This window comes from Lampetra planeri, chromosome 41, assembly GCF_965212315.1.
Source record: "Lampetra planeri chromosome 41, kcLamPlan1.2.h2, whole genome shotgun sequence".
NCBI classification, from domain to species: domain Eukaryota; kingdom Metazoa; phylum Chordata; class Hyperoartia; order Petromyzontiformes; family Petromyzontidae; genus Lampetra; species Lampetra planeri.
The window spans coordinates 1,228,433-1,251,210 of NC_136147.1; the positions used below are offsets into that span (position 1 = coordinate 1,228,433).

The 22,778-nt window shown below is 48.7% G+C and overlaps 1 protein-coding gene across 1 annotated transcript in view; it reads left to right on the top strand.

Moving 5' to 3' along the window:
- The window catches only part of PRDM5 (PR/SET domain 5), a 119,019-nt gene that overhangs the window by 46,676 nt on the left and 49,565 nt on the right, over positions 1–22,778 (top strand). Inside the window, exons 7-10 of the mRNA XM_078613282.1 lie at positions 5,457–5,578; positions 9,471–9,550; positions 10,316–10,400; positions 16,505–16,662. Of these exons, the coding sequence (XP_078469408.1) occupies positions 5,457–5,578; positions 9,471–9,550; positions 10,316–10,400; positions 16,505–16,662 (445 nt within the window). The remainder of the gene's footprint in view (positions 1–5,456; positions 5,579–9,470; positions 9,551–10,315; positions 10,401–16,504; positions 16,663–22,778) is intronic.

A 22,778-nucleotide genomic window follows, 5' to 3' on the forward strand; every position in this document is an offset into this window, starting at 1 on the left:
GCCTCCTTCGTATTTGTGAAGGAGGACATTGAGCAACTCAATGTTCCATGGCTCTGTTCTGGGTGACCAGAGTCGTGCTAGGGTTGGGTGAAACAGCATTGCTTGGTTGTTTATCCTTTAGTCCATTATTTGATTCAATCTCTGATCCATAGTCCAAATAAACTGAGAAACTATGTTATTTACCAGGTAAGGCCCAATGAGCTATGTGGCTTTTGTCCAGAAGCGACCTGGCCACAATGATAGCTCAACGAAATAGCTTATCACGTGGACATTTAATCACATCCAAATAATCCAAACGCATGTTTATAAATGTGGAGGGAATAACCGGAGGACCCGGAGAAAAATCCACATGACCACGGGGAGAACATGCAAACTCAAAATGTACAAACGTCAGGGTCGAAATGGAACCCACGAACTCCTGTATAGTAGGTAGGGTAGTTAACATCTCGCCACCATGGCGTCCTGAGCATTGAGGCGGTGCTGATCTCCTCTTTGCAGCCCTGAGCCAATGGTGGAAATTCCCCATTATGTGGAACTTGTTTCGCACCATACGTAGTCAACCGTGCTAATCGGAGGTACGAGGGAAGGACAACAAACTAAACACAACAAGCAGTTCTCAAAGAAGCAGTAATCAGGAGTAGAGAGCAGCAAAAACATCACCATTGCACTGCACTCCTGTGATTCTGCGTCTACGCTTCCGCGCCTGAACAAACCCACACTGCCCAACGCGGTGAAGTATGGTCAAGCAACCTCCCATGACCCGCACGGCGTGCAGAGATGCCCTCATCCCGCAGTGAAATGGACAAAAGGGGCTGTACGAGCAAAGTTAATCTCACTTGTTCCGTCTGACTAGCTGTTTACCTCTGGCGAGCACCTGGGACTCGGCGGAACCTCTCAGCGTAAGGGCGCAAGCATTAGCCTCCTGACCCACACGGCCACCCCACATATTTGTGAATGCATTGGAAGCCGCGAGAAGGGGCCCCCCTTTGTACCACCAATCGCGTGCGCGCAGTTCCACGTGCGTCTGAATAGGCTGGCCCCACACGTCTTTTGCCACGAACGAATTTTGGAAAGGTATGGCCCAGCGAGCTATATAGCTCTTTTTCAGAAGTCACCTGGCCATGATAAATAATATTCCAATGAAGTGGAGCATCACGTCGACATTTCTAGCAGCAAAACACTCTAAACGCACGTTTATAACGTGGAGGGAAAAACCGGAGGACCTGGAGAAAAATCCACACGACCACGGGAAGAACACACAAACTCCTATTATACAGCAGGCGTCAGGGTTGGGATCCAACCCACGACCTCCTGCATACCAGGCGAGGTAGTTAACATCTCGCCATCGCGGAGCGTGCTGTGCACGTGGAGATGACATCGCCGTGACTGCGCGCATCACTCCCTCGTTTGAGCCAATTTACAGAAATATTATCGTACATTTGCAGCCTGCAGAAGAGTTACATTTATTTATTCATGGCTATCAAATTGGCCACTGACGGGTAGAGAACGTGTGCGAATGAATGCGAAATGAAAGTTTCCAACGTTTCAATGTCCACTGCCGGTGAGCGAGTAGATGCAGAGATTGGTTCAGAGTCAGCGGTCGTGAAGCACGATAAGGAACAACCCAAAAGGCGCTGAGCTCTTCCCAACTCGGGGAGAGATTCAGTTGAGAACAAAAACTGTCTCTGTTCACGTGCATTTGGGCAGCAGTAGTGCCCATCACTGCCAAGCACGCGACTGCATTGCCTCCAATCAATTGGAGCTCTCCGCAGCGTCACTCACAACCTCCCTCCTCCTCATCTCTACACCAAGGGCCACCAACCATCACTGCCCGGGCGTTGTTTTCTCCGTGGAAGCCCCCATCGTCTGGAATGGGGCCATCATCTCCGCTGCACATTCACAGCAGCAGAAGCAGCAGCGTTAAATCCACACCGACTTGAAGAGACACTTTGATAACCCCCCCCAGCCTCCTCTCTCGCCTGCCTATCGAGCGATTATTGAGTCACGGTCATTTATGTCTGTGAAATATTGAGCACGTTACGGATTGCATCGTTTTTATTTTTACGGGCGATCCATTATTTGCAACCGATGCCGTTATGAAATGGCGTGCATGAGGGTGGATCAGGCTGATTATATGACGCTGGTGAGAAGGCCGATGAGATTCATGATGAGCAATAAATAACTTGGAGCAGTGGCAGCATGGGCAGAGTTGCGGGGGGGGGGGGCAATTACCCTCCCAAACTGGACACCTTTATTAATGTATTTTCAGTATTTTGATTTAAAGCTTTCGTGACTGCAGGGATTCATATTCTTGGTTCTTTCGGTAAAGTCACGTAGAAGGGAAATAATGAAGTAATAAAAAAAAACATTTTATTGTTTTATTATTTTGTATTATTTTATTATTTCCCTTCTACGTGACTTTACCGAAAGAACCAAGAATAAGTATTTTCAGTAGTTTACAATTAAGATATGCACGCGCTATTCATAATGTGAGGGACAAAGCGAACACCTGCCCCCCCAGATAGAGAAGATCCACTCACCTCGACTCACCTGAGGCGGCTTGCTCCCACCAGCAGCCCACACGCACGTCCCTGTTCACCTATCCACTACGCGAAATTCAAACAGAGCTCACGTCACACGCGGGGATATTGCAAATGGTGGACTGGATGAGTGGCATTTTGGCAGATATTGGCAAATTATATATTTATGTATTGGGTTCTCTGAGAAGGGCCCTCGTCACCCAGTGGGCACAAGATGTTGTCCCAAACAAGAACGGCGCTGAAGAGGCAGTGAAACAACAGCCCTCGGTTCTCTCTGCAGCCCTGATGAAAGTGACGACCACTCTCAACCACGTCCCAACAACAACCACAACACGTGCAGGAAGAAAGTGCGTGGGATATTTCATCCATAAATGGAATGATCATGGACTCGCCAAACTGCGAACGAAGTGAGGCGCAAACCTTCAGGCGTTTATCACCGATGACTACCCAATACAACGCGCGTGCTCTGGTGGAACGAGCGGTCTCCACTCAGCTACCCCAATACAACGCGCGTGCTCTGGTGGAACGAGCGGTCTCCACTCAGCTACCCCAATACAACACACGTGCTCTGGTGGAACGAGCGGTCTCCACTCAGCTACCCCAATACAACACACGTGCTCTGGTGGAACGAGCGGTCTCCACTCAGCTACCCCAATACAACGCACGTGCTCTGGTGGTACGAGCGGTCTCCACTCAGCTACCCCAATACAACGCGCGTGCTCTGGTGGAACGAGCGGTCTCCACTCAGCTACCCCAATACAACGCGCGTGCTCTGGTGGAACGAGCGGTCTCCACTCAGCTACCCCAATACAACGCGCGTGCTCTGGTGGAACGAGCGGTCTCCACTCAGCTACCCCAATACAACACACGTGCTCTGGTGGTACGAGCGGTCTCCACTCAGCTACCCCAATACAACACACGTGCTCTGGTGGTACGAGCGGTCTCCACTCAGCTACCCCAATACAACGCACGTGCTCTGGTGGAACGAGCGGTCTCCACTCAGCTACCCCAATACAACGCGCGTGCTCTGGTGGAACGAGCGGTCTCCACTCAGCTACCCCAATACAACACACGTGCTCTGGTGGTACGAGCGGTCTCCACTCAGCTACCCCAATACAACACACGTGCTCTGGTGGTACGAGCGGTCTCCACTCAGCTACCCCAATACAACGCACGTGCTCTGGTGGAACGAGCGGTCTCCACTCAGCTACCCCAATACAACGCACGTGCTCTGGTGGAGCGAGCGGTCTCCACTCAGCTACCCCAATACAACACACGTGCTCTGGTGGTACGAGCGGTCTCCACTCAGCTACCCCAATACAACGCACGTGCTCTGGTGGAACGAGCGGTCTCCACTCAGCTACCCCAATACAACACACGTGCTCTGGTGGAACCAGCGGTCTCCACTCAGCTACCCCAATACAACACACGTGCTCTGGTGGTACGAGCGGTCTCCACTCAGCTACCCCAATACAACACACGTGCTCTGGTGGAACCAGCGGTCTCCACTCAGCTACCCCAATACAACGCACGTGCTCTGGTGGTACGAGCGGTCTCCACTCTGCTGCCCCAATACAACACACGTGCTCTGGTGGTACGAGCGGTCTCCACTCAGCTACCCCAATACAACACACGTGCTCTGGTGGTACGAGCGGTCTCCACTCTGCTGCCCCAATACAACACACGTGCTCTGGTGAAACAAGCAGACTCCACTCAGCTACTCCGGATGCCATGGAATGGCTCATAACATGAACAAGGCAATTGTAGCTTGTGGCTTTTTTAAAAATACCATACGAAATAAGAAGATCCGGTCAAAAGACATCACACGTTCGCAAGTGCCTGCGATCTTTGAAATTGGCAGATTAGTCGAGCAGAAGTTGTTCAGACAAACATGAATAGCGTAACAATTAGATGCCATATTCTCTTTATTATATAGGAGATTACCCTATGTAGATATGTATGTATGTTGAACTTCTTTTGCACCATACGTAGCCAACCGTGTTAATCCGAAGGTCTAACAATGACACAGATGCAACAATTACACAAACTCTAAAACAATTTTAATGACAGACGAACATCCTGCACGTCCTTGGGATGTCACCATCCGTCCGTCCCTCTCAGCCAGCCAGCCAGCCAGGAAAACTTCTAGAGCCCTCTCTCTCCACCTTTCCCTTGCCTTCTCTGCGCTGTAAATACCAATTTATCTCGATTTCTCACGTTGTCTCTGTTACCAGCTGTTTATCTCTTCCTCTGTCGCCTCTGCGACCTCTCCATCCCTCTATAATCCTCTCTTGCCTCCACCGTATCTCTCTCACTTCTCTCCGATCTCCATCCCTGTTTCTCTCTCATTTCCCACGCTCGCTCTCCTCATTCCCACCTCTCCCTTTCTCACCTCAATCTCTCTTGCATCTCCCTTATCGTCCCTCCCACTGTCTGTCACTTTCCTCTCTCTCCCCTCTCCATTTCACGTCCTTCCACTCTCTCCCCGCCCCATTCCTTTCCGTCTCTTCCTCCCTCCTCAATCTTCCTCCGCTATCTCCCTCCCCTCACCTCTCTGCTCTATCTCTTTCCTCCATTGTATTTGCTTGGGGGGAGGGGAATGCATGACAGTGGGTTGCGGGATGATGTCATCACTCAGATGTACGTGGCGACGTCACCGCAGCGCAATGGCACTTGGGCGCATGCCAGCCAGGAATCCAGGCAGGAACTCAGGCAGAAGTGCAGCCCAGAACGCGTTTTTTTGTTTTGTTTCATGTTGTATGAATCTTGAAATGTGTTTGCGTAAAGACAACAAGAAATTATATTTACAAAGACCTCCCCATAGCTGTTAGCAGCGTTGCGCTAAGTCTGAATACATTTTAATCGCTTCTCTGCCTGTCCACCACCCCCCTCTCTCCCACCCCCCACCCCATACAGCTTGGAGCAGCACAGGGAGGCGTGCCGGAGGGATGCGCGCTTCGTATGTAAGGCCGAGCGCTGCGGGAAGCGCTTCAAAAGCAAGGACGCGCTCAAGAAGCACAAGCAGAACGTGCACCTGGGTGAGGCGTCGCATCGTCACATTGCACCGTGCTGCTCTGCATCGCACCGCACTGCACTTCACCGCACAGCACCTCACTGCACAGCACCGTGCCTTTCTAAATGTGGAGGGAAAAACGGGAGGACCTGGAGAAAAATGCCCACGGCCACGGGGAGAGAGAACAAACAAACTCCAAGTATACAGCAGCAGGCGTCAGGGTCGGGATCAAACCCACGACCTCCTGTATACCAGGCGACGTCGCTAACATCTTGCCGCAGCGGTGCCCCAAATTGAATCGAACCGGCGACTTCTGTATTGCGAGTCCAGTGTGCCGACAGACACACCACTGCGGCAGCATCCTGGTCTAGTATCGAATGAGTTTTTGGGGGTTTTGCAAAGGGCGTATGTTGCTATGCACATTCTTTAGTTCAGAAAAGAAAATGATAGATGCTGAAATGAATATAATGTTTCCATACGTACAGCGCTACTGGCCGTTTTAGTAAATTTAATTGAGGTTTAATCATAATAACCCATTTGTATCAGAGTTTTAGCGCTAAATCTGTTTAGGCAGTTGTATAAACGAGAATTGTGATGAAAATGTGATTCAGATAGAGTGTGATATTTGCTAAGCGGGTTTCAGACAGATAAAGGTTGAGATCAGCGGAGCACGAGATAAGTGGGATTAAATAGGATTTTTTTCTGGGGGGTCGCCAACATTTTATTGTTCATGGAAAGGTTTTTAAAAGGACACGGTAATCCTTATATAGGGATGACAGGATGAGGATAAGTCAGGGATTTAGTCAGATGGCATCTATTTGGAATATTTTTGTGTTTTCTCCAGTGCATTGAAGGTGTTTAGAAAAGTAATAGACTTCATTTCTTTACTCACCCACAATTATTAAATAGGAAAACACATCGCCAAGAGGTGGCTAGGTGACTCAGAGGTCAGAGGTTAGAGGTCAGAGCATGTACCACTGATGTCCTCGGGTCGGATCCAGGCAGCTACTGGTGATTCAAGCGGCTTCGCGGGTGCAGTGAGTTGATGTTGTCAGCCCCGGTTACAAAACCAAAAAAAAACCCTGATCACATTAATTTTGGTTCTGCGCTTAATGTGCCGCGAAAAAAAATCCTGCTCTTAGAATCATAAAGCATTGGTATTGGGGTTATTGTCATTATATGTGCGTGTGCCTTTGGGCACCAAGCCTCGACATTTCTCTCCGCCTGACGGAATCTTCTCAGCACGTGGAGCGAAAACGTCAAACGGAATCTCCAGAAAAGCACGTCAGGAAGATATATACCACGATCGCGAGAACCTACACGGTCGCGTACGTTCCTCTCCGCTTGCCTAATCTAAACTAAACTATTTATTATTTTACCTGGTAGTGCCCACTGACCTATATAGCTCTTTTTCAAAGTGACCTGGCTATCATAAATGATAGCCCAACGAAGTGGCTTATCGCGTGGAAATTTATAGCAGCCAAATACTCTTAAGGCGTGTTCATTCCAAATGTGGAGGGAAAAAACAGAGGACCCGGAGAAAAATCCACACGACCACGGGAAGAGAGACATGCAAACTCGCAATATACAGGCATCTGGCTCGGGATCGAACCTCCAACCGCCTGTATACCAGGTGAGGGAGGTAACATCTCACACCTTTGGCAACGTACGGTACCAAAGAAGTTCAACATACAAACATCGCACGCAGCCACAGTGGTGTAATAGTCAACACACGGGACTTGCTATCCAGCCGGTTCGATTCCCATATCCCTGTTCGGCCGTTGAAACATTGAGGCAAATTTCTAAAATCCCTCCACCCAACCTCCCGCCACCACCACCACCACCACCACCCATTTCCACCCAACGGTGTAAACGGATTCCACCACAGTTAGCTGATCATCAAGTTGTGTGCGTGCGGTGAGGTAAATGGTGGCTGCTCCCCCACCTCTTCCAAGACGTCCGGCCATCGTGTAAGAAGAGGTGGTTGAAGGTGTCCAGAAGGTCTCTGTTGGAGCTCCCTGTTGTGGAGGCCCTTCTACCAGCAGTGGCGTGAGAAGTCATTGCGAAAGAAGTTCAACAAACCTACACACATCCTTATCCCATACATACGTACACATACATACCACGGCGCCCCACATCAGTGTGACGCGGCTTAACGAGAAGCAGAGCGGGTACAGGGCCTCGCATCAACCGCAAATGCGACGTAATTTTATTTTCCAATCTGCTGCCTCTGCTGACTTTCATTGCCGAAAACGCAAGCGCTTGATCATTCCCTTTTGAGGTCCATCGTTACAGACATCCGTCCAGCCGTGTCCTCGCCAAAGGGTTGAGGACCTCTCCTCCAGGGGAAAGTGCTCACCGCTTACCAAAGAATGTGCTTTTGTTTCGTTTCATTTAAGTGATGCCGGTGGTAAAGGGTTTTAAAAGGAAAGTTAAGGATGAACTTACACGAAAATGTACCTTTAGATTTTGTCAGACCGCTATTTCTGTTCAAACACAGCTGAATAAATAAATAGATGTATTAATAGAGCTGCCAATAAGCAACCACTGTCATGCCAAATCACTGTTGAACATTCAAAATCATTAGACCATTGGTATAATTAGAGCATGGGAGGTCTCCTGATATGTTAAAATGAAGGTGGATGAGTTTGAAAGCTCCTGAATCAGCAGGTGAAGGGAAATGTAAGAGGCAGCCAGGAATTGTCAAAGGTCAGAGTGAATTCAATTCGGCATTGAGCCATCGGTACTCATCTCCCGGTTACAGCCCTGAGCCAGTGGTGGACATTCCGCATCCCTATGAAGGGGTGGTGAGTTTATCTATAGGGCAACCATTGTTGACTTCCCCACAAAGTGGTCGTTTCTTTTATCAACCCCGGAGGGACAATGATGATAATGATGATGTGCTCAGCCAACCCCCCGAATCAGTATTTGAACTCATCATCCTCCGGTTGCGAGCGGCTCGCTCAGCCGCTGAGCTGTGCTCTCAGCGCATCGTTCCTGCGCGTTCGCTCGCAACGCCGCGATGGTGCGATAGCGGCGCTTGCATCCGGTACAAGCGCGACTTCTACACAGGTCAGCGCGCGCACCAGCGATGGCACTTACACGGCGTGTAACCATTCTGTTCCTTTCATATCGCAGAAGGGCCTAACTCGCGCGATCAAACTCATTATTAACAAACATTAAAGCCGGGTTCATTTCACGAACAAGGGCGTGCTTCAGAAATGTTTATGTCGCTCATTTATTAACCGCCCAATTATTCTATATGTGTGCCAAATTATTTATGCCGACGCCACCTGTTTTTGATTTTACTCCGAGAGTGAAGTGGGGGGGGGGGCGTGGTACTTGGCAGACTTTGCGGGGGGGGGTCTGGGAGGGACGGGGGGGGGGGACCGGGGGGAGGGGAGGGGGCACGTGCGATGTGGGTTTGTAACGCGCGGGGACGCGGGGCCCGCGCTTGGCCGTTAACGCTTTCCGACGCGCAAATTGCTCGCCCAACCATTTCAGCCAATAAAATAATAAAGGGAAAACAAGGAGGAGGAGGAGGAACAACAACAAAAAACTGAAAACAGACGGGCTTCGGAATTGTTGTGAAGTATTCTCCCGAGCCATCGGGGGCCGTCATGTGGCACGGAAAGGATTTTCAACTTCTGAGAGCCCCATCTGAGCGCGAGCCCCCCGGCCCAACGTATCAATCCGTTTCTTTTGGGCCGAGCTGGCATTTACAGGCGCTCATAGGATGGGTGCATATCTGACGGCCCCTCCTTCAAGACATCTCGTGAAGAACGAATGATCCGGGGAATTGGAGGCGTGGGGCATGTCTGTACGTACACGCATGCATGCCCCACGTAGTATGAATACTGGTTGGGGAGAGGTGGGCACATGCTGGTGACCGATTGTGCGCTGTGTTGTTTCCGCAGGGAGCTCTCGCAAGAGACCGGCCTGCAACATCTGCAACAAGAAGTTTTCCTCTGCAGACATTCTTATGGAGCACAGGAAGGTAATGGATTCATTTGACATATATACGTCGTGTGTGTTGCCCCAGTGTTGATTTATGGGAATGCACCTCAATACAGCGGATGCTGCCACAGTGGTGTAATGGTTTGCATGCTGGACTTGCAATTCAGAGGTCGTCGATTCGATTCAACCTCTTGGCGCGGCATGGCGGCGAGATGTTAACTATCTCGCATGGTATACAGGAGGTTGTGGGTTCGATGCTGACCCTGATGCCTGCTGTATATTTGGAGTTTGCATGTCTCTCTCTCCCCGTGGTCACGTGGATTTTTCCCTGAGTCCTCCGGTTTTTCCCTCCACATTTAGAATCGACATGCCTTCAGGGTATTTGGCTCCGAAAATGTCCACGCGACGATAAGCCACTTCGTTGAGCTTATCATTTGTGGCCAGAAAAAAAGAACTATACAGCTTAGTGGGCCGTACCTGGAAAAAGAACAAATAGTTTAATAGTTTAAATTACGTGAGCTCAGTATTTATGCAGGGATAATTTTGCCGACGTGAAAATGAGTGGAAATTCCAGGAACATTTTCCACTTGTCAGGTTCCATCCCGAGAAGTCACAGTATCTGCTCTGGTCACGTCTGTTGAGCCTCTTCTCTGGGTTTGACACGTTGGAATTCTAAACACAAGTCACCGACAAAATGATCTTGCATCTGTTTGGTTTTTTCTTCCTTCTTGAATATTTATTCGCCAATTCATTTTGTTCTTCTCCTCCCCCCCCCCCCCCCGTCTCCCCGTTGCTAACTTTTTAGGTCCATGAGATTTTCGACTGCCAAGATTGCGACAAAAAGTTCATTTCGGCCAATCAACTGCGTCGGCACATGATCACGCACTCAGGTATGTGACAGAGCCTCTGTTGGGCCGACTTCAAACTAAAATGCCTCGGAAGAAGCATTTAGACCTTTTGAAACCCGTGCACTTACAAAGGTGTACTTTTTTTTGGGTGGGGGGAATTTCGTGTTTTCTTTGGATTTTCGCACTGAAAGCGTCGCCTGTTTGCAGAGTTCTAAGTACGGTTCACGTCAAATTGGCGTTGACCAAACAAAACAATTCAACGGCACAGGTTCAGACTTCACACCACGTGAAAGTAATGGTGCCAAATTCCTGGGGCAAGGTAACAGTAATTTTTGTCAATGTTTAGCCCTGTCAGACTCGGGGAAAAAAATAATAATGCACAATCTAATGCCGTGTTCTCTCTCTCTCCATTGTTTAATATTTGTGCTGAGGGTTTATGAAGGTAATTTAGAGTAATTTTTGTATATTTCATGAGCGTTTGGCTTCATTTGACCTGACATCGTGGAACTAAGTATAACATCTTTAGTGTATTTAAAGGTTACCCAGTCCGGATCAGTTAGCTTAGACTGGGCGGTAAGAATTCTAGAGGGCCGAATGGAAGTCGTGCTTCGTGTGAAGTATTTTTTTTAAAGCAATTCTTGAACGCTGGGTAACTCAATAGCTGAGAGCGTGCAGACGACACTTGGAGGAGTGGAAAGCGTTTTAAAAGGAACTCTTTCTCTCAATTTCCCCCCCCCCTCGTGGCCCTCAGGTTCATTGAGGGCAGCGTATCTCTCCATCTTCAACCTCCTTGCCTGCTCAATGCTGGGCCACCTTTTAAAGTGAGCTATGTGAGCAGTGAGCGTTTTCTGTGCCTTAAGCCTCGCCCCCACCCCCCATTGCAAAGGCATCGTCCCAGTGCAGCCAGCCTAGGAGTGGTTTCTCATACGTGGTTACCTTGCCGGGGATGTCACCTTTAACAACGTAGAACAACAACAGATCATGGAAAGTGGAGAGAGCTACAACTGAGCGCGTTGTCTTGAGTGGTGTATTGTTATTATTATTCATGTATATTTGTATGTGTGTATGTTGAACTTCTTGCGCACTGTACGTAGCCAACCCGGGTTCTCGGATGTGCTGGGGAAGGACAACAAACTAAAAACAAAAAGGAGTTTTAAAGAAATGAGTTTTCATTCAGCAGCCTCCGAGTTCTCGACCAAACGTTGTACCCGATCCGTGAAATACGCAAGCGGTATAAATTGTGTTCATTGTTACAATTATTATTGTTACTGCCCATCTAGGTGCAAACATTGCATTGGATAACAAAAAACGTACGAACCTGACATTTGACAAAAACCGGGAATATATATTTTTGTATGTCCTGAGAAGACCTTCAGTTTTCCCAGGGCAGCTACGTCAACAAGAGGACGATCCTAGGAAAAACCAGGACATCTGGCAACCCTAGTGCCTGCCTATACCGATCCCTTACTTTTTGTGTGCTTGCAAATCTATAACTCACGCAACCCTCCGCAAATCCTATTGAGTGGACGCCACGCTGCAGCTTTACGTGAAGCAATTATTTTTCTTGCGTGACTTCAGAGTTCTAAGTGAAGCAAAGCTTAAATCATGGCCATTCTGATAAAGTGGGGAGGCCTTCATACGGCAGTGGATTAACAGAGAACTGTAAATTAATGTTATGGTTTTCATTGGCATTTCATCATCTGACAGTTATTATGTTTCCAGATGGTTCTGAAACGCGTGTGTGTGTATGTGTATTAGGGGAGTGGTAGTGGAGCGATTAGCGCGTTTCGTTATGAACCTGGTGACCCAAGTTCGATTCCCGCTCACGGCCAACACCAGTGAAGATTATCTGAACTTGTCCTGGGCCTCCTCCCCTAGGTCGACTCAGCCTCAAATGAGTACCTGGTGCGGTGTGTAAACATCGCCACTGAGGAGACAAAGGCGGTCGGGCGTGGTGCTGGCCACCCACCCCCTCCCGTTCCAGCCTTCATAGGTGCTTGCTAACAGCACTTGCCCCAACAGTATGTTAAGGCTATACGGGGGATCTTTGTCTTTGTTTTCGTACTAGGAGAGCGGCCGTACTGTGGTTAGCACGCTGTGCTACGAAACCGTAGACCCGAGTCCAATTCCCGCTCATGACCAAAAACACATTTGTCAATGGCTTTAAAAAGAAAAAAAAGGTGCATAGCCGGTGACGTTTCAGGCAGTGGCCTTGTTCATAACACAGGGAGAGGCCAGAGATGAGCTCTCTGGCTGGCTTCTCGTGTTGTTATTGATTGTGTTAAGTTTGTTGTTGTTGTTAATTTTGCTTGTGCAGCAATGCCAACTCAGCAGCAGTAATAGCATCGCTCAATATGATGCTATGCGCCATTTGAGTGGCTGTCACGATGCGTGACACGTGGCTTCATCATTTGCGATGCTCTATTGGAAGCGGTCGCGATTGTGGCGTGCGATGAGATGAGACGGGGGTCACATCCTCGCTCGCATGGCACGCAAGGCACATGGGGCCATATGCGAAATGTAAAAAACAAACCTAAATATTTACTTAGAAAATATTTACAAGCAGCGACACTCCCCGCATTTATACCACAGCTGTCATGCACATGCACGTGCCAAAAACATCTATTAGGGTATTAGTCATTTATTCGTTTTGCATGCAAGCACATGTGTATTGCACGAAGGTCCCTTGTTGGGGAAAGGGCTGTTAGCGAGTAGCACCTATGAAGCCTGCACAGCACATGCGAGGGTGGGTGACCAGCACCACGCCTGGTCGCCTTTGTCTCTCCGAATGGCGATGTTTACACACCGGACCAGGTACTCATTTGAGGCTGAGTCGACGTAGGGAAGGCCCAGGACTGGTTCAGATAATCATCACCGATATTGGCCATGAGCGGGAATCGAACTCGGGTCGCCAGGATCGTAGTGCAGCGCGCAAGTTGCTACGCTACTGTTCCCGTGTACACACACACACAAGCGTGTACACACACACACAAGTGTGTACACACACACGCATCCAAATAGAAATACATAAACACATGTGCAGTTGCAACAGCCACAATTCACGATGTGTACACACAGATGGCCGAGCTTGCACGTGGCATGTAGGCTTGTATACAGACTGACGTGCTCCATCTGTGTCAGCTAAGTTTACATTATTAATATATTTAGCCACAAATTGAGCTTCCTCTTTGCTATACACAACAGCTGATAGTCACACACCTGTCCAGGCTGCTCCTGTATAAATCCAGTACTGCTATTGGAGTTTTGTTTTACCCCTTCTTCATTCGTATGGCGTTCAAAATGTGTACGTTTAAGGTTGAGCCATTCCACGGCATCCGGGGTGGCATCTGAATGGAGTCTGCACGTTGTTTCACCAGAGTAATATTAACGTGATGTTAACTAGAGTTTTCTTCTCAATGAGCGATTTGGAGTAGCTCAGAGATAGCTCTACAAGCTGGAAGCACTCCACAGTGAAGTTGATCGCCAGATTGGCGTGAGCAAGTGATTGCGGGGCTGCTCCTTTGCCTGGGGGCGCCGTGGCAGTGAGATGTTGACTAACTCGCCCGGTATACAGGAGGATGTGGGTTCGACCCTGACCCTGTCGCCTGCTGTATATTTGGAGTTTGCGTGTCTCTCTCTCTCCCCGTAGTCACGTGGATTATTTTTCTGGGTCCTCCGGGTTTTCCCTTCACATTTAGAGTCAACATCACGCGTTTAGAGCATTTGGCCGCTATAAATGTCCACGTGATGAGCCACTTCGTTGAGCTCTCATTTGTGATAGCCAGGTCGCTTTTGAAAAAGAGCTACACAGCTCGGTGGGCCTTAGTAAAAAATAAATATATTTCAAAAAACCTCCTTTTCTCGAGCTCGTTAGCAGGACGGCGTGCGTCGGCGTAACCTTGCCCCACGTGAACCCGCAGCGTCACAAACAGGCCGGCCCGCTGGGCCCACGTTTCTTCATCTTTTGTTTTTTTCTGCACAGAGCCAGCCCTGGTTGTGAGGGCCGACCCCCCCCCCCTCAAAACGGTCTTGATGTTTGTTTTGTTATTGTTGTTGTCAAAGGGCAACGCAGCGTGGAACCAAAAGGTCGTGAGGTCATTCACCTCCTTGAGTTTGATGGTTCCTCTTAGATTTTAAACCACGTTAACATTTTCACAGATGTAATATTTCGGGCTGTTTTTGTGTCATCTGTACCGTTGCGTTGCTATAACAGGTGCGTGATTTGCTTACTTTGCGATGTTTCTGCAGTTTGTCAAGAACCTACTTTTTAGAGCATATTTTAGGATTTAGATAAACACTGTGAGTCTGTGTATGTGTGTCTATGTGTCTATGTGTGTGTGTGCCTTTGTCTACGTATGCGCTTAGTTTGTTGTCCTTCCCCCCGCACACCTCCGATGAGCACGATTGGCTACGTACGGTGCGAAAGAAGTTCAACATCTACACATGCATTCAATCATCGCACGCTCCCACAGTGGTGTGATAGTCAACACACCGGACTTGCCATCCAGCCGGTTCGATTCCATCTCCCGACACGTGCAGTTGAAACATTGGAGCAAGTTCCTAAAATCCCCACTCTCCCATCACCACCACCACCACCCATTTCCACCCAGCAGTGTGAATGAGTTCCACCACAGTTAGCTGATCGGCAAGTTGAGTGCCTGCGTGCGGTGGGGTAAAGTGTGGAGGTACTCCCCCTCCTCTTCCAGAAGGGCTCTGTTGGAGGTCTCTGTGGTGGAGGCCCTTCTGCTGCCAGCAGTGGCGCGAGAAGGCGATTTGCAGGGCTCCACCTTCACCACGTTCCACACAAACTCAGCACACAATCGTCAATGACAACACTGTGGTGCCTTCACAGGAAATACAATCTATCAAATCAGTGACTTTTCGGCATAGCACCTGAAGAAGGTGCTTTTAAAAAGAGGGTCATTGCCTGGAACTTTGTCTATTTTATTTCTATATTCCTTTTAAGGCAGCACGGCGTTATTGACGAATGGAGTTGGGTTTTTGTTCTTGATTGTGATTGTGCATCAACAAAATAATTTCCTTGCCGTTTTTATTACCTCTGTTTTTTGTAAACGATCAAACCAAAGGTGACTTTTTTTATCCGAGTCACCACCATCGCCTTGTGTTTTCCTCAGACATTGCTCTCTGCCCTGGCCGGGCTCTTCGAATGCAGATGTTTAACAGGACTAAATCCCGACCCTCTTCCCCTGCACACGTGACATGTTTTACGATGCTTCATCAGCGGTGCTTTAGATTCCCCCTGATTGCTCTGGCAACAAATGGAACGGTGGGTTAAACGGCCCCTTAGTGCTCGACAGTTTTGTGTATGTCTGCGTCAGGGTGGGTGGGTTTATTTTTTTTCACCTTTTCAACGACCGCACGCGTTACTCGCAAGCACCGAGCACGCGTTTTCGAACGATCCGTCACGTTCTATATTTGGAACTCGCCGAGGGGTCTCGTAGAGGGTGGGTGCTGTGCCGCCAGTGGTCGACTCGCTCGCCCCACTTAAACCCCAGCAGACCCGAGTTTCAGGAGTCACCTGCCACCGCTTAACTTGGGTAGGTAGGTAGGTAGAGCAAGCGGGGCGCCACTCGTGGGGTTTTCCAGTTACAATTCTGGTCGGGAGTTGAGTCGGCCCATCATCCCTCTGGTGTTGTTGAAGTGAGGCACCACTGTGAGGGGGAGTCGACAGTGGTTGTCCTACGGAGAGACTCGCCCCCCTCACCAGATGAACGTGGAATCTCCACCGCTGGCTCTTGCAGAGCTTTAAGTGGGAGGCGAGCAGGGAAATTACTTTGACTTTTTAGACTATGAAACCATATACCCAGTAAACATGGAACGTTGGGGTCAACGTTGGTCCAACGGTCACAACCGCTCGCCAACATTGGCCCAACTTTGGCTGTTTACTGGGTAGTCTCACAGTGTTGTTTGTAGGTACAAGCACAAGTTTAACTCTACGGCAACAAATGAGCGTGATTGGATACGACTGCCATTTGCTCCGTGTGAATGTCGATATATTGTCCACGTTACCCGCGCGGCTGTTATTAACCACGGTCGCGTGAGCACGGCGCTCTCGTGAACGCGTTAACCGCGAGGCTCGCGCGACCGCGTTAACCGTGAGTTGCGCGATCCCGTGTGGTGGACAGAGAAGCGGCCGTTCAGCTGCGAGGTGTGCGGCAAGTCGTTCAAGCGGCTGGACCAGGTGGCGTCGCACAAGGTGATCCACAGCGTCGACAAGCCCTACACCTGCAAGCTCTGTGGCAAGGGGTTCGCGCACCGCAACGTCTACAAGAACCACAAGAAGGTACGGGGCATGGGGGGGGGGGGGCACCGCAGGTCCTCCTTCTTGTGAGTTTGTTTGATGTTTATTCAAAATTTTCACACCGCTACGAAGATCCGTCCCCGGGGACAGACGAAGGTGGAGAGAGACGAGAGTCGTGGCATCCAACGAAGAATAACAAGTTGCCTTCGCTGTCCTCACCAGCCTGACTGGCATCAGGAACATCTGGGCATCCCCAAAGTGACTTATTTCACAAATGAGCATTGATTCAGTCGGTGGTCACCTCCTGTTTTACTGCCCCCAGTCCCGATGGCTCGAGGTAAATTTATGCGTAGGACAACCACTGGGGCACCGGGTTGGCGAGATGTTAACTCCCTCGCCTGGTATGCAGGAGGTCGCGGGTTCCATCCCGATCCCGATCCTGATGCCTGTATTTTGGGAGTTTGCGTGTTCTCCCCGTGGTCGCGTGGATTTTTTTCCAAGCCCTCCCGTTTTTCCCTCCACATTCAGAAAGGTACGCTCATATTATTTTGACTGCTATTCGTTTTCACGCGACAAGCGACTTCGTTGAGCAATCTTTTGTTGCCAGATTGCTTCTGAATAAGAGCTACAGGGCTCAATGGGCCTTACCTGGTAAAAATAAAAATAGTTTAGATTTGTAATTTACCGTTGGACTTCCCCACGATGTGATCCTAATTTTATCAACCCTCGCAAGGATTATAGGCTGAGTTGACCCCCCCCCACCCCCCCTTAGCCAGGATTTTTAACTCGCAACTTTACGATTGTGAAGCCGCTCGCTCAACCGCTGAGCCAACCGGCCAGATGCTGCGAGCGCATTTAATAAAGATTTCAGAAGAAGCATTTTGAACATTTGCTGTCCGTTTTTATTTTACCTCCTAAATAATCCGCAACAATGAACGATACTGTCTCACACTAAGCCGCTCTTGTCCTGCACATGTTTCTCAGCTGCATCTTAATTTGTTCCTCTCTCTCTCTCTCACCCCTTTGTCTGTCCCTCTGTCTGCGAGTCTCCTATGTGTTTGTGAGTCTCGTACATTCATTCTCCCCATCTGCATTGCACATCGGAGAATCATAGACCCCAGTGGGTGTTCACTTCAGCCAAGTCTCGAAATCCAGCGAAGCGTACATCTGCACAACAGTTTGAATAAATAATACGTGCGCAAGAGAAGGCTGTTTTTTTTCTTTACTGGAGACTTATTTTCCCCGTGTCCACTTCACATCTCTGGGCCCACGTGCTACGGGGGGGGGGGGGGCGCCACTGAAGCAAGCAAAAATAGTTCCAGGGCGGCAGGCTCACCTACACAGTGAAGTTTCTCGACCTTGTTCCGAAGCCAGCCGCATCGCTCGAGTTACCGGGAGGCGGGGAGAGGTCCTGAAGCCGCTGTCTAATCTTCCTGTCGACGGCGAGATTTGTACGATCTTCACGGAGCACCGACGCAGGTTTTATTTTTAATTATCAAAGCCCGTTTTGTCGAGGTTAACTCTGCCACAATGTCATTGGTCGAAAGGAGATATCATCGCTGCCCGCGCTGTTTGCTGCAAGGTGCTCACTCTTTCAACAATGTACACAGAAGGTACAAAAGCTTGGCTTGGAAGATAAAAATGTCTTATTTCCGAAAATGATGGCCCTCACAATGTGTGAACAATCCACTTTGCCTGAAGTGCCTGCCCGTGACAATGAACGCTATATTGCATGGCTATGTGGTGTGGAATGCCGCCGTGGCACAATAACTGAGCGCACAGCATTCAGAGGTCGCCGGTTGGAGTTTATTTCTCGGCGCGGCAATTAACATAACGGTGCAAGTTTATTAACTCCCATCCCCCACCTTTTTCGATCCAGTGGTATAATTGTTACACCGCAGTGAGTTGATCGACTGGGTCGTGTGAGGTGGGGTAAAGTGTGGGTACTCCAACCCCTTCCAAAACGTCTAGCGAGTGTGGAACGACTTTTACTACTTCTAACCATCGAGTAAAGACGAGTAGGGCATCGTGCGCTTTCAGATGCGCTTCTGCGGCCATCTGGAACCCTCTTTCAATATGAAGGAAACCACCGAAGCTGTGCACTATTAATTTCAATTGAAAACTCATTTCTTTATAAATGCTTTTTGCGTTTAGTTTTGATGCCCTTCCCCCGCACGGTTGGCTGAAAGAGGTCCGACACACGGATACGTGCATGTCCCCGCGACCGATCTCATCGTGGGGGGTGACCTTCAGTAGGCGCGCGTTACCCCCAGCAACACGTGCAGTCTTGGGACTTGCAGAGTAGCAGCTTCGGGTGGCGTTGCTCGGGTCCCCCCCGAACGATGCCTTCCCTGTGGCTTCCTCGCTCAACGGAATCGCCGATTCCGAGAGACTGCTGGCCCGTCGTGACGTCGCCGCACCATCACGATGTCCGCTTTGCTGGACACCCGCCGGACACCTGTGAAACAGAGCTTTGTGGCTCATCAGGGGTGGTGGGGTTTTAATAATCTTGCACATTACGTCAACCGCCCCTCCGGGAGATCGAACCAGCGACCGACGTCTGGATTGCAATTACAGTAGCATGCCAACTATTACGGTGCCGTGGTGCCGAGATGGCGAGATGTTAACTCCCTCGCCTGGTATGCAGGAGGTCGTGGATTCAATCGTGACCCTGACGCCTGCTGCTGTATATTTTGGATTTTGCATCTTCTCCCCATGGGCGCGTGGATTTTTCTCCGGGTCCTCCGGTTTTTCCCTCCACATCTAGAAACGCACGTATCGAGTATTTGGCTGCTGCACAGTCCCACGTGATAAGTCACTTCATTGAGCTGTCATTTGTGGCCAGGTCGCTTCTGCAAAATATCTATATAGCTCAGTGGGCCTTACGTGGTATAATATATATTTTAATTACACCACTGGCAGCATCACCAAGTTTTATTTTCATTTAAAATGTTTAACTGTCGTCACCCAACGGAACGCGTCGAGAGTGAACAAGGGGACGACTCATCCTCGTTTAAAGAACTTCTCTCCGTTTCGGTCAATCCTGGACCATCAACACAGCGAGCAGAACTCTCCATCCAAAGCCCCCACTGGTTAGCCGAGTTGTTTGAGGTTGCCGACAGAGAACCGCGGCCCGGAACTTCTGTGCTACCGTTCCGCAGCTCGCGTAGTTTCACTCTGAGCAGCCCGTACTCACGCGGCCACGGTTGGAGTTCCCCGTGAAGGTCTGAGAGGCTGGCGAGGTTGACGAGGTTAACAGCTGTGAACACAAACCGCACCAAGCCCAGAATCCATCATGCTGGAGCTAATGATGCTGGGAAATTTGTTCTCGTCAAAGCCGTGGGGGTGATCCCAGCCTCTCTCTGTTACTTCCTTTCCACTGGCAAAACCGAGCCGTGCCGGGCATGGCTCAGAAGGAGCCAGGGTTGTTCTTTTGGCTGTAGAAGTCGTGCCGTGACATGGTTATGCTGCTTACGTCATAGCGCAAGGGACAGATGTAATTGACTATCGACTGAACTTTTGTTTTTATTTTACCAGGTAATGCCTACTGAACTATATACTGTAGCTCTTTTTCAGAAGTGACCTGACTATCAAAAATTATAGCTCAATGAAGTGGCTTATCACGTGGAAATCTACAGTAGCCAAATACTCTATAAACGCAGGTTGATTCTAAATCTAGAGGGAAAAATCGGAGGACCCCGAGAAAAATACACAAGACCATGGGGAGAAAGACACGCAAACTCCAAATATGCGGTGTGAGGGTCGGGATCGAACCCATGCTCTCCTGCATACCAGTCGATGTTGTGAACATCTCACCACCATGGTGCCCCCTGACGTCATTAGCCCCGCTTGCTCCAGAACCAGATTCAGATGTTGTGTGATGCCAGTGTCATACGGTGGTGTTACGGGTAGCACGGTGGATGTGCAATCCAGAGGTCACCGGTTCCATTCGATCTCCTGGTGCGGCAGTTGAAACATTGGGGAAAGATTCTTAAACCTTGAAAAACTTTGAAAATAGTTTTAAAGGTCAACTTCTGTGTCACCGAGCCAGTTTCACAGCCGAATAATCGACTCGAGGAACTATTGACCCAGACTCTAAAACTGGCAGATGAATGGTTCACGAGCATTAGTTTGGAAATAAATGATTGAACCCCGGATTAGCGCACCACTCTTCGTTCAGAGCTTATCTGTGAGCGATACACTCCACACACAGCAGGAGCTGGAACCATAAGTCACCCATCTCATTGAATCGTGAGACAAGATAACTCAAGGCTGGCTGTGAAGCTGCACTCTATCAGGAGCAGTCTATTTGTGCCGGGCACAAACATTCGTGCTCGATTTATTATCCTTATAATTATCTCCGCGTACGCACATCGCCAAGATGGATGAAGAAACTTGATAGTATATTTTTTCTGGCTGGATCTTCTTCACATTCAAGGTCTGCTTCTGAGAGGCAACCTCGTGTTTTGTCCTCTCCCTTTGACGTATACTCCTTTTCACCGTCTCTCTAAGACACCGCTGCCAAATGAGTTTTTTTCATCCGCCCTTCTCTCCAGATGTCCTCTCTCCTCGCGATCCACTCTGCTTGACCTCTGCGATAGTGTTGCCAGTCTATTCCTCCCGTCTTCGAAGGAACACATCTGCTTGCTTTAAATTCTATTCTGTTTATTTCTTGTGCTATTGCTATCTATCTCAAGCTATCTTATCTCACGGCACGAAATTTGAAATAGCCTTTGAAAATTATCGTATGGTCCCTCGCTAAAAGGCGGAATGTAAAACGTCACAGTTTCTGGATTTATAAAACCACATTGTCTTGTAACAAAATAAAATAAGCAGACAATACGGCTGCAGCCCATTGGCCGCACGGCCCTCTGGGAGTGCGTCTTTTTATTTATTTTTATCTCCGGGTCCTCCGGTTTTCCACTCCACATTTAGAAGCGACATGTGTTTAGAATATTTGGCTGCTATAAATGTCCACGTGATGAGCCACTTTGTTGACCTATCACTTCTGACCAAGTCGCTTCAGAATAAAGAGTCATGTAGCTCAGTGGGCCTAACCTGGTAAAATAAAAAAAATGGTTTTAAATGTATTTTTTGTCAGCAGCATTGCCTTGATTAAAAATAAACCAAGGAACTGTTTCGGCATTCAGGTGTATCATCAGCAGAGTTATCTCTGCTCAAACAATTGCTGGTGAACTTCCCAATGTCTTCTTCATTTGAAGCTTTCGTGACTGCAGGAATCAATGTCTTGTAACTTCCCGGTGGCTTGCAGTTGTGTTTGTAGTGACTCGGTTTGTTGTGCATTTAAACACGTAGGCTTACGCGACCGATATTATCCATAATAGAGGTTTTTGGGTGAGATCGCGTAAACATAAACGCGTCGTTAAACCCGCCACCACCAGACACAGCCAATTAGTAAGGTTTGTCACGTGAACAAAACATGCCAATTAGTCACTAGTTCAGCACACCGGTGTGTTGGAGAGTAATCCCACGACATTTACGATTCGAATTTGACGTTGTGCCGGTAATTACAACCAGCCTCATCAATTCTGGCTGTCAACAGATATTTTTCAACCGCACGTGAATAATCAATGATTTTTTTACGCCATCTGGCCATCTGATCTTCATGAAAGTTGATTAATTGTTCAAGGTAGTTTTAATTTCTTTTGGAAGTAATTATCCAATTAACGGTTAATTTGTATTCTGGCCTCAATTACAATATTTTGATTATATGTGGATTCTCTTTCAATGAGCAAAAAACGTTGGCAAATTAGATGCCTGCGTTTTTTTTTATACGTAATAGCACTCATGTCATCTGTGTAATTGTGACAGCATGAAGGTAAAACTTTTCTGCTGCTTACCACCCATATACCTGTGGCATCTGTTAACCATTTCAAAAGCTTAATTTGTAAAAAAGAATATTGCAATCAAACTGTCGCAAAACGCCGTCTCGGACGCTACCGACTTCCAAACTTATTTTCTGCGAAAACCTTACCTGGTAATAATCATAAAAATAGTTTACAGCTCAATTTATAGTTCATATTATTTCCCCTTTCGTGCAATGTCCTCGGCCGCATAGAGCGAGGCGTTGTCGTTGTATTCAGACGCAATATTCATACAAAGTGCTGCCTCTGTCACCGCACTTGCTACAAAGCTCA